Source organism: Acipenser ruthenus, chromosome 11 (assembly GCF_902713425.1).
Source record: "Acipenser ruthenus chromosome 11, fAciRut3.2 maternal haplotype, whole genome shotgun sequence".
Taxonomy (NCBI): Eukaryota; Metazoa; Chordata; class Actinopteri; order Acipenseriformes; family Acipenseridae; genus Acipenser; species Acipenser ruthenus.
Window position 1 is genome coordinate 39,646,070 of NC_081199.1, and position 16,058 is coordinate 39,662,127.

At 37.4% G+C, this 16,058-nt stretch overlaps 1 protein-coding gene across 1 annotated transcript; it reads right to left on the reverse strand.

Annotated features, from left to right (window-relative positions):
• Positions 1–590: 590 nt before the first annotated feature.
• LOC117426999 (signal transducing adapter molecule 2-like) lies at positions 591–14,716 on the reverse strand. The gene is made up of 14 exons (XM_034045303.3): positions 14,521–14,716; positions 13,071–13,155; positions 12,107–12,182; positions 11,316–11,411; positions 10,612–10,758; positions 9,435–9,501; positions 9,137–9,323; positions 8,458–8,552; positions 7,865–7,947; positions 5,772–5,859; positions 5,311–5,365; positions 4,626–4,779; positions 3,214–3,377; positions 591–2,944 (listed from the first exon to the last, which is right to left on the reverse strand). Exons 1-14 carry the CDS (start codon positions 14,558–14,560, stop codon positions 2,743–2,745), a joined length of 1,539 nt encoding a protein of 512 aa, XP_033901194.2. The 5' UTR covers positions 14,561–14,716; the 3' UTR covers positions 591–2,742.
• Between the last annotated feature and the right edge of the window lie 1,342 nt (positions 14,717–16,058).

A 16,058-nucleotide genomic window follows, 5' to 3' on the forward strand; every position in this document is an offset into this window, starting at 1 on the left:
ATTCAAAAATGAGTTGTGCATACTAATTCTAGACAGAACATTGGGTCAGTTCTACAGTGTCTCAATGGGGGGAGGAACAAAAGAAAATAAACAATTTTGTAAATATGAGTTCAAAGCAAACAATTGATTTGTATATTGAGGGAACAGAGAAGTACCTCTGATAATAGGAAAAAAAAAAAAAAAAAAAAACACATCCTCAAAAATGTTTTTGCATAATTGGACAGCCTAAATTTAGACATAGACACTACAACATAAGCACAGGACGCCTCGTTATTCAGACCTGCTTGAGTACATGTAAAAGGCTGAATACAAGTGCTGTTTCATTAGATTAAGCAGCAACAACAGCTTTAAAGTAACTAGCAACATCTTCATTATATCATCTGTTTTTCACGTTTTAAATGTACAGAAAGTAACAAGCATTGTAGGAGTATGGACCCTGAACTGCCCTGTTCTAAGGGGTGAGAGTCTGCCTTCAAGGCAAGTATGAGGCAAACTCATCTGGAGTAGCTCTGTGGATCAAGAAGTGATTTTCCATCGTTCAAAAGTTAATCAGAAAAAAAGACAAGTCATTTAAACCCACTGAGGCAGCCTTTACAACAACCTGCTAATACAGGAGACATTTATTTTAAAGGCTTCTTAGTATATACCAGTAATTACAAATGAAACATTGTACAATGCAAATATAACAAGAGATTAAGAATTTCAATGTTATAAAACATGGTTCACAAGAATATGTGCAAGCACTGAATAGAAACTTCCAAAAGAAACCCTACATATGACATAGCTTATCATTTACAGCAGCTTTTCAAATGAACCCCTCTTCTGCTTGTTTAAAAGAAAGGAAGGCAGCCAGTGGCTGAGATTATTAAATATTTTTTTATAGATCTATATAAAGATAAGGTGCAATAACAACAATGTAGAATACCTTAAATCTAATGCACAAGACTTCACTGTGTCAGGAAAATAAATGTTTCTCAGAATTTATATAATTAAAATATGACAGACGAAATGAACATAAAGCATACTACAATTTAACAGCAACTGCGATCAGTGTTTGAAACATGTTTGCAGACCTCCTCCTTCGGTGCCTCTAAAAAAGAACATTTTCCCCCAAGTTAACTATAACACAATGTTCTTTTCATAGTCAAATTTCCAAAAATGGGTGGCAATAATACCACAGTAAGTATTGGCAAATGATATATATCCCGCCCCCCCCCCCATGTCAATTTTTTGTTGCAATTTACTCGTGTTCCTTGAAATTAAATGTGGATAAGAGGAATGTTATTCCAGTGAAAGAGCGTGCCGATTTAAAATTAAATCCAGTTCTGATTTGCATACTGACAGTAAAGCAATTACATATACAGGTATTTATCTTTTTCAAAAGAACACAAAGTTATGTCACGAGTTGTCATTTACAAATATTAAAATTAACATTAGAACTAGAGTTTCCATCTCACTGTGCAGAGTAAACTAGTCTTTGCATATCAAAATGTGTACTCTATAACCAAACATGCCCATTCAATGCTGTATTATCTAGGCCATGACAGCAACAGCTTATAAAAAGATGCCCTGCCACTGCTAGTTACCGATGTCTATATGTGAAAGTATGTGTCTAGAGTGCACAGAATTAGGGCAGTAGAAAGGTTGGCTGCAAGACATAGACAAGTAAACAGCTGAATGTGAAAATCAGTTGTGCAATATTCCACTTCTGTACAGTTGGAAGTAAACCATGCACAACAGGGTGGAATTCTGTAGAATGATTATCAGAGAGCACAGATCTTTTACACTTCTAATTCAGATAAGATATTTCGAAGAGGATTTTACAGGGTATACATTCTGGATAACAAAACAAAACAAAATAACAAGCACCCAAACCTATATTTCTTAACATAGTTACTTTATGCGCTAACACAGGACACAGATTAAGTGTATTAACCCAAGTGAATCTTGCCACAAAGAAGAAAAAAAAAACACAACAACAGAAAAAGAAAGTACACTTCATTGTAATATCTCAAAGTTATGTGACATTCTGACAGCCAGGTATTATAAGATCTTCATGATTGCAAAGTTGATTAAATTTGTTATCAAGGAGGGTCAGCAACTGGTCTGTTAATTTAACCACACGTTTCAATCCCGATGTCACTGGGTATGTTGAAATTCTGAAAGCACATAAAATCAACAGAAATCTTGGGACACAACCGGCTAACTTGTTAATGAAAAGCCGTATTGTATGCAACTACGGTACACATGTGGAGCCTCAAAAATGCAACAAGTCACAGTAGTGGTTGGTTCTTATTAACAATGCGTGGGGGACGAGGGGGGGTGGACCACAGTCAATTCGTCTGGTTACTTGATTGACTGCTGTTTTTCAAAGCCTTTAGGATTGACAGCGGTCATTTAGTTTAAGATGCCTTTTACCTTCACAATGAAGGCTTTGAGAATGGCAGGAGAAACCTAGGGAGATATTGGTTTCAAATTAATAAACGTTTTTAATTAAAATAATTTAAAAACTGAACAGGGACTCATAATTGTGCATGGGCCTTTCTGCACCTGGTTTTCATTCCCGACTTCAGACAGACAACTTTTCACTAACTTTCAATGTCAACACTGACGTCATGTGCTAGGATCTGCCAACTATAACAGGAATATTTCAATGCCATGATTAAAACCATGCGATCTCACTTTTTTTGTTGTTGTTTTAATTGCTTTCAATGAAATGCACTAAAGTTTTTTTGTTGTTGTCTAAAGGAGAGGTTGCTGGTAATAGTTAGCTTGCTGCTGTGGGGCGGGATGAGCTTGAGTTGCCATTGGATAGCTGGATGCTTGAGTCATGTTGGGATTACTGTTCTGATAGGATGACATGTCCATGGCCACTCCTACTTGCTGTGGGTAAGAGGCGGGGCCACCCGGGGCCTGGTTCATATAAGCTGCATTGATACCAGCGCTGTGTAAAAAAAAAAAAAAAACAACACAAAAACAAAATTGTACAATTTCAAGTTTGGACAATTACACTATGTTAATGAGAGACAGACAGATATGAGACAGACAAATATCTAGGTATAAAAATGCATGCAAGTTACGATAAAGAATTCAGCACTGCCAAGCAGGCTGTTGAAAGATAAAACACTTGAGGCTGTACCTCTTGTGGTCTTGCCCTCACTGGCAGGAATACATTACTGCAGTAACTATAGGCTTTAGGTATAGCAAAGATACCTCATGTATGGCGTCTGGCCAGGCTGGCTTGTTGAATTAACAGTTGGAGGAAGTGACCTCAGAGGGCCAATCTGGTCAGGTCCTAAACTGTAGCCCTGGCCGTGAGTCATTTGAGGAATGCCTGAAGCCATGTAAGTTGCACTTTGAGCCGCACCAGGGTATGCCTGCAGAGAAGGAGAGAATACAGGGAAATCTTTAAAAACAAACACAAAAAAAAAAAAACACACATGCCGTGTAGAAAACACCCCAATAATTATCATGAATTTTAGGAACAAACCAGACCCTTTCAATAAGGTCAACACTGCGCTTGCCATTTGTTTTATACTTGTATGCGACTAACATATTCCATTGTAAATTCTGAATTAAAAAGAAAGGAGACAGTTAATGTCATACAACAAAAATTACATTGAATCACCCCGGGGCCCCTTTCATAAAAGCGATTTGCGAGGAATCGCAGGGCTGCGACGTCACAGATTTTCACTAGAAACCTGCGACTGCTGTAGCAATTTCCATCGCAGATCCTGTTTTATGACATACCATGGCGCCCATACTACTAGCTCACGTGGAACTGTACGCTTTATTGAACGGTTTTCTCAGGTAAAATATTCTGATGACAATATGAACTTGTCTCTGTATTTTATAACACCACCACACACAGTATACTTTTTTTTTTTTTACAAAAGGTTTAAATAATTACAAAACAAATGTATGTATTTAAATGACGTGACCCAAAGTTATGTGGGTGAAAAATAACAGTAACTGAGGCAAAAGTAAACACAGATCAGTACACTTTTTTAAAATACGTTTGCTACACAGCGTTGATTTTTTTTCTACACAGCTGAAGAAGGGCCTTCCTTATGTATGTATAGAACTTCAAAGTACAGCCTGTCACTGTTCACAGCTCCAAATCTCTTGTCAACAGTGAGTTATTTTGGTTTTCCTCAATCAACTTTATAGCTATTTCTTTCTTATTTCGGCTACTGTTCTTTGCACGTCCCCAACAGTGTAGAATGGATTTGTGTCGACCAGCTCCACTTCAATAACTGTATCATTTTTTTGTTCTTAAAAAAAACGTGCTTTCCTTTGCAACCCTGCTATTGTGTATTTACCTAATTGGTCACTTTGCCTTAAAATGGATTACCGAGTTAGTGATTTCACTCATCGCAGATCGCAAGAGTGAGCACAAGCGACGGCACTTACAAAGTGCTTTATGAAACGCACGCAGCGCCAACCTCTGCGTCTTCGCAACCACAGACTTATAAAACGGGACCCTGGATTGCAACAACTTTCCTAAGATTACAAAATACTTATAATAATACTCTGCTAAAAAATACCCCACACAAACTTCTTTAATAATTGTCTAACCCTTCCATCCTTCATTTCTCCTGCTATATCCACAGAGGAGCTCTGACCTGCATTGGGACACCAGCTGACGTCTGTGGGTAATGTGCCTGAGGCTGCATCTTAGAATAGACGGAATACATTGGAGTCTCATGCATTAGCTTGTTGTAAAGTTCCAGGGCCTCCAGAACTTTCACATTCAATTCTGATAACTCTGAATGTTTTCTGAAAAAAAGAGAGTTTAAAAATGGATAACAGAGCAAAGGCATTTTTATTCACAACCCCCCCCCCCCCCCCCCCCCAAAAAAAAAAAATCTGTTCCACTGTCATCTTCACAATTTATTCTAAAAATTGCACATTTTACTGTTTGCTAACAGAAGGACACCAGCAACCATGATTCTAAGCTGATTTGTACAGTCAAAACGTGCATGCAAATGTCTGCTTATTTATTTAGTCAGGTAAAAGGTGTGGGTTGCAACCTGACCAGGCAGTAAACCGGTAAGCAGGTCTATCTAAGTCTCACAAATTCAGCACACAAGTTGGTTGGAAATGAACTGTGCTCTTAAAGTAAAACAAGGACCCAGATCCAAAATTCCCTCACTACATCTGGTGACGATTAGGGATTTGTCTCCAAGATCAATTATTAAACCATTCCCACATTAATGGATATCACTAGACCAGTCAGTTACACATTCAATACAATGGCATAGTAAAGAAAAGTGTCTGAAGTCAGAAATAGTGTGCAATTTTACTTACCTGTCAATCTCTTCTAATTTTTCATCAATCATTGGACCCATCTGTTGACAAACGTCTTTTGGAAAAATGAAAAGCTACGTCAACAATAGGGTGGGCTAACACCTATGAGCACAGATTAACATCAATACAGTCTACTATAAATCAAAACCTTCTCTCTGTGGATCACAACCATGAACAGAAAACACCCTGCTGGAGCACACCATTATTCATTTGAAGGGGGAGCATTTCCATTCTTTTTTTTTTTGCAGGGCGTGATGAAAGGATATTGTAGGTAAACAATATACTGTACATATTGCCCTAATAATGGCCAGTGCTAGGACAACCGTTAATAGCATAATGTTAGCATTAAAGGCTTTGTAATATTATTTATTATTGGAAAGCAGGATTTCCTTTATAAAAAGATAAGGGAAATATTAAATAACAATGATTCTTTTTAGATTGCCAGGCACTATCCCAATTACCTTCCAAATGTATCAATTCTGCAGAGTCAGGCTGTGTATCTGCAGGGTCAGTGTTCTGGAGTAAGTGCTGGGTTCGGTCCATCTTTTCCTGAACACACAAATGAATGCCCGATATAAGTACCATCACTTTCAAAATGACACATCACTGGCTGGTTTCACAGACCAGCACTAACCTTGAAATACCTTATCCAATATGAAGTGCTACAACACCTGCCTTCCGTAACCACCAACGTTAACACTTCAGCATGCAACAATACCTGCATTTCTATAAAAAAATATATTATTTATATATTATATATATATACACAGACGTGCTCAAATTTGTTGGTACCCCTCCACAAAAAACGAAGAATGCACAATTTTCTCTGAAATAACTTGAAACTGACAAAAGTAATTGGCATCCACCATTGTTTATTCCATATTTAATAGAAATCAGACTTTGCTTTTGATTTTTTATTCAACATAATATTTTAAATAAGAAAACAAATGAAAATGGCATGGACAAAAATGATGGGACCGCTAACCTAAAATTTTGTTGCACAACCTTTAGAGGCAATCACTGCAATCAAACGTTTTCTGTAGCTCTCAATGAGACTTCTGCACCTGTTAACAGGTAGTTTGGCCCACTCTTCCTGAGCAAACTGCTCCAGCTGTCTCAGGTTTGATGGGTGCCTTCTCCAGACTGCAAGTTTCAGCTCTTTCCATAGATGTTCGATAAGATTCAGATCAGGACTCATAGAAGGCCACTTTAGAATAGTCCAATGTTTTGTTCTTATCCATTCTTGGGTGCTTTTAGCTGTGTGTTTTGGGTCATTATCCTGTTGGAGGACCCATGACCTGCAACTGAGACAGAGCTTTCTGACACTGGGCAGTACGTTTCGCTCCAGAATGCCTTGATAGTCTTGAGATTTCATTGTGCCCTGCACAGATTCAAGGCACCCTGTGCCAGGCGCAGCAAAGCAGCCCCAAAACACGAGCCTCCTCCATGTTTCACTGTAGGTATGGTGTTCTTTTCTTTGAAAGCTTCATTTTTTCGTCTGTGAACATAGAGTGTGACTTGCCAAAAAGCTCCAGTTTTGACTCATCTGTCCAAAGGACATTCTCCCAGAAGGATTGTGGCTTGTCAATATGCATTTTAGCAAATTCCAGTCTGCCTTTTTTATGTTTTTCTTTCAAAAGTGGAGTCCTCCTGGGTCTTCTTCCATGGAGCCCACTTTCGCTCAAAAAGCGACGGATGGTGCGATCAGAAACTGACGTACCTTCACCTTGGAGTTCAGCTTGTATCTCTTTGGCAGTTATCCTTGGTTCTTTTTCTACCATTCGCACTATCCTTCTGTTCAATCTGGGGTCGATTTTCCTCTTGCGGCCTCGCCCAGGGAGGTTGGCTACAGTTCCATGGACCTTCAACTTCTTAATAATATTTGCAACTGTTGTCACAGGAACATCAAGCTGCTTGGAGATGGTCTTGTAGCCTTTACCTTTACCATGCTTGTCTATTATTTTCTTTCTGATCTCCTCAAACAACTCTCTCCTTTGCTTTCTCTGGTCCATGTTCAGTGTGGTGCACACAATGATACCAAACAGCACAGTGACTACTTTTTTCCATTTAAATAGGCTGAATGACTGATTACAAGATTGGAGAAATGTGTTTTACTAATTAAAGAAATGAATTAGTTTGAAATATCACTATAATCCAATTATTTATTATCTTTTCTAAGGGGTACCAACAAATGTGTCCAGGCCATTTTAGAATATCTTTGTAGAATAAGCAATAATTCATCTCTTTTCACAGCTTCTTTGCTTTATTCTATGACATACCAAAGGCATGCAAGTATACATGATAAAATAGCTTTTAATTTCATCACTTTTCAGGAGGAATGAAGCATTATTTCAATGAGCTGTAAGGGTACCAACAAATTTGAGCACGTCTGTATATGTGTGTATATATATATATATATATATATATATATATATAGGAATGTCTGCTTTATCACTACAAGTGTGCTATACCAAGACACTGTGATAAATGATTCTTAAAAAAAAACTTCTGAAAACAACTTCCATCTTAAAAGCTACTACTACATAATACGCACCTCATCTATGAAAATGGGTTCAGGTTCCTCTTTAGTTTCTGGTTTTGTTTCTTCTGGTATGCTGGTTTTCTCTACAAATACCACTAAAAAAATGAAGACTGTATTAGGTGCTTCAAAGCACTCTACTTTAACCAGGACCCAACACTTCCTATCATTATAGAATATATATTATATAAGAATACATGTCAAGTAGTGCAAGCTTGAAGTGCACATACTGCTTTTATACCTTTGGATGGATTTCTACCTTCAGAATAGTGGGGGAACAAAACATTCCAACAGAAGTGTGTTACATTAATGCTTTCCCCTTTAAACATTTACATATCAGGGCAAAACTCCACTGAAACACCCCATCGTTCAATGAGAACCAAATGAGACACAGGATAAATGCAAAGTTATGTTTAAGAACAAACCTATGTAGATTAGGTATGTTGTTTAGGACTAAGATACATAGCTTAGTTATGTTGCCAGGAAATACCAACCATTAGATTTAACATTTTATTTGCTACTTTTGTACAGGCATCTCCACTGATTCACTTTAAGTATGGGAATCTGTCAATCTCATATAAGATTCAAGTACATGTTAATGTTCTCACCTGGTTCAGGCTCTGCGTTCAGGTTAGTTGTTACAAAGTTAGAAGGAAACAGTCCAACTCCTCTGTGGTTCTCTCCTTTCCACCAGTTTGGGTCACTGATTAAGGGAAAAAAATAAAGTGTGTATATATATATATATATATATATATATATATATATATATATATATATATATATATATATATATATATATTATATATATATATATATATATATATATTATATATTATATATATATATATATATATATATATATATATATATATATATATCCTCAGAGCCAGCATTGCATGATAATATAAATATAAGTTTATATAACGTAAAGTTAATTAGAATTAACACTGACTTTAAGATAGAAGTAGAAATGATGTCCACAATATATAGAACACCATTACATCGTGTAAGAATAAATCATGGATTTGAATATAAACAATAACAATTAGTTGTCATGCCGTCAAAAACCTATAAATACCTCCAATGTTTTGATTCAAACACAGGCTCCCTTGAGAAAGATATGTACAACATATCGAAACATTGGGCAGCTGGCTCTTTGAGCTAAAATATATACATACATATACATATATATGATAAAATCATTTTACCATAAAAAATTCCGTTACACCGGTTTAAAACAAAAAAAAACCTTTCAAGAATGAGAATAATTTCCTAGGAGGAAGGTACCTGTCATCTTGAACAATGAGAAGTTCTCCTGCTTTAAACGTGAGTTCGTTGTCTTCCACTGCCTCAAAGTCATAGAGGGCACGGACTTTTCGAGAGTCTTTATTGTTATTGAAGGGTGGGTCTGCTGGCATAGCAAGCGGTCGAGTCTCTGGCTGACGCTGTTGTTCCTGCAAGGACAGCTCAATAGCTACAAATGGGGAGTGGGGGGAAGAGCAAATGACATGCATGTTAACGTAGTTATTCAATCAATTATTAGAAATCTTACAAAAAAAAAAAAAAAGATTTGCCAAACCCTTACCTTTTGCTAAATCATCATCTGCAATGTTGTTTGGTGAAGGAGTACTAGTCTTTGTAGAAGCTGTACTCTGTAGTTATCAAAACAGCAGAAATAAACCCATCATATTACAGTTTGTCATTTTACAGGATAACAATACACCAACTCAGGTATTCGCATACATTCCCTCATACTCTCAAGTACGATTTAGTTGGAATATATGCAGCCATGTCAAAGTTCAAAGGTCAAAAAGCATTTCACATTTCAAACTTATTGTCTCTTATAATGCATCTTTCTCCAATAATCAAAGGCTGTTTCAACTCTAGTATCTATCAACAACAACAAAAAACACTAGATTAATTGTCTATTCACCTTGAAACATTTTTTTTTTATTTATGGCAAATGCAAATAAATGCAGTTACTACTGCTGCTGCACAAAGAACACCACATAAAAAAGACAATAAGGCAATGTTTCACTTTATTGAAGTGGTTCTAGTGTAGAAGCACCACCTAGATGGCCTAAACTGGCACTGAAGCTAACATTTTAAAGCACTAACAGCAGGTTCACACTCATCCTGCTGTTAACTATTTCTCTTTAACTTCCCTTCATTTGGGTCATTCCTGAAAATCATCCAGGAACTGACATTAATCTTATTCAACTGAATTTATACCAGGAAACCTTATTCAACTGAATTTAAACCAGGATGCAAATTCTTCCCAGATTAGCAGAGGAGCATATTTGCAAATAGATTTGCATGCAAACCAATCAGTTACTCTACAGCATAGTGGCTACAACTTCACTGTTCAACTGTAAAGCTGTCCTAAAGGTACAAAGATCTGTACTAGATAAGAGCCAAACTCTGGGGGGTTAACTAGTAACACCAAGTAGAAGACAGACTTGTTAATGGAATGCAAAATAAAAGTAAGAAACTTACTCATGTTTTTGAAACCCACATTTAGGAGGAAAGTGCCTCTTAATCAGTAGACAGAATGTATCTTTTGACGGTTCCCTGTGGTTGTCATCATTGTTTACTAAAATAAGCTGCTGACCCAGGTACCAGAAAATATACACCGAACTTTTTAAATGAAATAGATTAGGCAAAGTGATTCATTTATGCCTTAAAAATAAATGAGAAAATTCTGAAGAGAGGGATCCACCCTTGAGCTGTTGACCCCTACTCATGTGACTGAAATCCGGTACCTGTGAGCCAGAGCTAGGAAAAGTCACCCCCTCCTCCTTCAGCGATTTGATAGTTGCACCAATGAGGCTGAGCTGGGGGTCTTTCTGAAACTCGTCTGCACACTCCACCAGTAACGCCTTCAGCTTCTCACAAACCTTTGGATGAGCCTAAAATGAAAAGTGTATTTAAATGTACATGGCAGTGGCATAGCCAGGATTTTGTTTTGGGGATGGATGGAGATTTTTTTGATGACGGTTAGTAACACTGGCGTAGCAAGGATTTTGTTCTGGGTGAATCGTCTGGATTATGTTTCGGGGTGGGGGTGGGGTTCTGGTGAGGGATTGAGATTTTTCCACATGGCTGATATTTTTTATTGTCCCAAGTAGATAAATAATTCATTTAAAGGGGGGGGGGGAACCACCCCCATAGCTACGCCACTGGTACATGGTACAATTAAGTAAATTGTTTGTATTATAGTATAGTATCTGAGAGGGGTATTAGATGAGTCATATGGCCTCCTCTCGTTCGTAAATTCTATTATGTTCTTATTAAAATAGACCTTACAGAACGCAGACTATCTTAACTTCCCACAAGTTACATAACTTACCATGAGTTTTTATTTATTTTTTTACAATATCTATGAACTATTAAACAGTATAATTTTCTACAGAGATCATAACTATCCTATATTACAAAAAAGATGGGATTGTATTTTTTACTGTACCTTATTTAATATGCTCCGGACCTCACTGGAAAAGTCTCGAGAACATATTTCTAAGTGAAAAATCTTCCCAGAGTTTGAAATACAGGCGCTCAGCAACTGAAAATATAATATTTTCTCAATGTTAACCTTAAGGTGATTTATGGAATGAAGATTGTATACAGTTAATATTACACATAAAACAGTCAGACATTAAACTAGTCAGATTAAATAATCATGCTCCTTTGATATGTAATCCCCAGTCGGAATTGATGAGAGTCTAAAACAAACACTGTAGAGACATGCTGACCAGCCAGTAGGGGGTACAGGGACCAGTCCTATACATGGCACTGGGAGTAATAAAGCATGGGAAAGACCAATCTCATTGTCCAGCAGATATGACAGACATTTGAACTCACACTTTCCAAAAATAAAGTGAAAAAAAAACTAGGACCTGCATGTTGCTGATGACCGTAAAAAGTCCAAGATTCATAAAGAACGCCCCTGAACTTTAAGATCCTTGACTTCAGCAGAGCCATTTAAAATTCTGGTAGGGTGGATATAGGACAACCTTAGCGGAGAGTGACAAGTGGATCTGATTGGTCTGAATTTCCAAAAAGAAACCTGAACATGAATAACTCTCATGCAATCAGGATTTTGCATGCCGGTAGAATAAATGTGTGCGTCAAATTTCTTTGCCCAAATAAATGTTTATGAAATGCAAAGCTAATCTGCTGGACGGAGTATTTTTAACACTGCGTGACATTCAAGGCGCGATCTTCAGTAGCAAAACATAATTAGTATCTGACACTTACACTCAAAGCCTGCATTGCAACATGTGGAACTTTGTGGTTTACTCTCTTCATGATGGATTTCAAACATTCTTTAGCTCTGAAGGTTTAACAAAAAAACATCATTAGAAAACAAATGTCAAATAAACCTTAAAAAAAATTGACAAAAGCTTGTTATAACAATCATTGTGTGTTTGAATGTTATGGATAAGCCAAACAAGTTCTGGCTAAAGGTTTAAATGTGCTGTACGTTATTTTATAATGGATTTGAGTACATTCAGACAAGATTTTTTTTCCATATAATCCAGGTACAGTACTGGAGAATTTAATTTCATGCAAAGTATGCTAATGTGGTGGCAGTTTAATGAGGGCTGAATTGAGAGCTGTCAATTAATTTACTATCAGGGCAATATTGGAAGCAGGTCAATTAACTGACAAATAGGAGTGGATTAAAAAACACAGCCTTTGTAAAACATCTGATTGCAAATGTATTGTGCTGCAGATAGAAGCACTGGCAGCCTCAGTTTAACTGCTTTAAGAATTAGATCAAATTTAACAGACTGGTTTGGAATTGGAATGTTTTACCTGCGAATTATTCCATTACGTTAAATGGGTATTTGATATTCTTAAACTCCACCAGCATAATTTACCTTTGGGACTGTCTCACAAAACAGTGAGTCTGATAAAGGTTTTCCATGGGAAATGTCAAACAAACACACTGCGTCATGGGGGGAATAAATTACTTGTGCACACCCCTAGTAGTCATTTTTATACTGACTTCATTACAGAAAGTCCACCTTACTCAGGCTTGCACAGTCTGCCTCAAAGGTAATGTATAATATGCTGGTGTGAATACCCATGAGTGCTGAAACAGTAATAAAGATAATTAAGAACACATCGAACTGATGACAAATTAAACAGTATTCATACTGAAAGGTTAGGTCAGTTATAACCTTTTCCATTAACAGAAGTTATACTTGTATCATACCCATTAGGTGTCGTTCCAACACGATCACAGATGTCCATAATAAGGCCCCAGTCCTCTACTGTGTTGTTTTCATTCGTTGCCTTCTCTGTGAAGAAGCAGTTAACAAAAATAAAATACCAGCTACCAAAAAAATCTGAAAGAACGTCTCCCTGCTCTGCTTTCAATCAGCCATTTCATACAGTTTTAGATTATTAATTTCTTAGCAGACGCCCTTATCCAGGGCGACTTACAATTGTTACAAGATATCACATTATTTTTACATACAATTACCCATTTATACAGTTGGGTTTTTATTGGAGCAATCTAGGTAAAGTACCTTACTCAAGGGTACAGCAGCAGTGTCCCCCACTTGGGATTGAACCCAAGAACCTCCGGGCATTAACATTTCAGAAAATCTGTGATACTGGAAGCCTTGCTCATATTCATATTCATACTCATATACGTTACATACGTCAAAACTAGAGGTTACTAATGGAAACGTGTTACTGTATTTCAGACTCAGTATGATTTTGATTTTTTTTTTTTATTTCCCATACTCTATTTTGCACAAGTTTGTCTCCCTGAATGTGCATTCATATTGCTATCAATTATGTTCTGTGTCCAAACACATATTTACCATTTAAATGAAAGCTGCACGGTACATTGTGTGAGAGAGAGAGAGAGAGCTGTATATAGGCGTTGTACTGGTGGATGTGCTTTGCATTTTCTAATTCTCACGAGTGAGGGAGTGAGTGAATGGAACCGAGTCACTAGATACTGCAGCAGTCCCCAAAGCACATCCATCACTCTTTGGGAAAAAGAACATCAATATGTCGTGGCCTTTATAGAACAGTAGATTCAAGCTTATGGATAGTATAAACACTTGAATGAACTTAAAGGAGTTTAAGGAGCACGTCATGTACTGTTAGTGCCTTGACGTCGTCGTCGTCACATTATACTACAGAATGAATAAGTTAGTCGAACCTTGAATAATGATTTTAAATACCACAGTTACACATAATGGTTTATTTATGGTATACTTTGAACATATAAGCAGCACAATTACAAATCAGCTGGCACATACTGATGACGTTACATTTAGCAACAGCACAGAATGCGAGTGGGGTACGACAGGTAAAGCACCACTACGTGAGGGAACTGCATCTTTTCCAAGCGTCAACAATCCAGCATAAATGTTCATGTTTGTCAACAAAAACTAGTTATACAAGACGCGCATTTTAGAAATTGCAATCGTTTTCCCCGCTTCCTTTTCACAACATAGTGACAATATTGTCATTGAAACCAACGCTGTTGTTTGTTTTTAATCAGTAGAATCAACGAGGCTGAGATGAGCGCACAGTCACTGGACTCAGCTGTACAGGCCACCAGGCCACGACACTAAAAACATTGGACTTACTTCCAGTGGGAACGCAGCGTTGAAACCCAAAACATACACACTGCTTTGACTTACCCACATCCTGGTCAAACGGATTCGCCGAAAACAAAGGCATCGTGATCCCTTTAAAGCAGAACACGGCGTTTCGTTTTTTTGTTTTTTTTTAAATACAGTTTGTTTATGAAGAACTCAGACAAATCCCTTCCGCATCCATCCAACTCCGCTCACTTTCACCAGTTGATAGTCCGTAAACCCCACCGGCTAACCCACTGCCTGAACAAAAGTCTGCCTCTGTTCTTACTGTAGTATTGTTTTTCAAATGCTATGCTTGGAGTTTTTTTTTTTTTAATGATTTTCATAAACAATTGAATACTAAGTTTACTTATAATTTGTTTTATTTCGGTAAGATTTTTGCACAGGCAGTTAATGAGGCACCTCAGCAGATCTCTTCGAAGTTACGAGAATGCCCTCCAGTGGCAACCATAAGTTTGGCGGTGATACTAACAGACTGGATATTATTTACACTGTTTTTGTGACTGCGGGTATGGCTATTTTAGCCTGTCACCTGCATACGTAAGGTCCAAGTAGGCCTGGCTACACAACGCATAGCCCAGATACCATTGCATAAAGGTGTATGGTGCGGTTATACCAGTGTAAGTTAACCTAAGCAGAACTATTAGCATCGCAATCAATGCCAACACAGTTTTGAAATAAAGCCACACATTTAAACTAATAGAATATCTTTATTATTTTGTGTGACTGGCTTGGGTTCATATAGGCAACACTGTTTTGAACCTTGGGCACTGTTGAGACCATATAGACTATTGTACCAGTAGTGGACTTGTGTTCCCAAATCATTGTAACGCCATTGGTATATGTAGATGTGTGTGGCTGAGGACTTCTATTGCAGCTGCTTCAACACTAACCCAAACATCTTAATACAACAAAATGCATAATTGCAAAAAAGAGCTGACAACCAAAAATGGCCCCTTCCCATTATGCAGCATGGTGGTGTTTTAAGCGTCTTGTACGGGACCTTTTTTCATTAGTTGATGATGCAATCAATAATAAAATGGTTAATACAAACTGATTGTAGCAGCACTGATTAAATGTAACATTGTAAGGCATCTTGGTTTTATATAGGGATATTGTTTAGGCTGGCCATCATATCAGGTTAGCAGGGGCGGAGCACTTCTGGGTCGACAAAAATCTGAATTATTTGTATTCCCAGAGCAGCACTTGTGGATGCAACTGTATTTGTCTGACCTTCCAACTATACAATGTGACAACAATGAAAAACCAGCAGAGCCAGTATATGCGCCTTTGAAATAAAACAGGCCCCTGTATGTACCTAAGTGATGGTTGAGCAAGCTTGCTTTTTCTACACACAATACTGATTTAAAACCTTGTGTCATTAAACAAGACCGCTGACGAGACTCCTAACAGTTGGGTCCAGACCTGGTATTTCTGTGAATTAGACATTACTTTAATTTTTTTTATTTTTTCAAATGTGAAATAAACCGACTCAGAAGGTCTATGATTTTTTTTTTCTCCCAAGCATTGTCAATTCCGTGTGTATTTCTCCGGTAGATGACGCTGTTTGGGATTCAAGC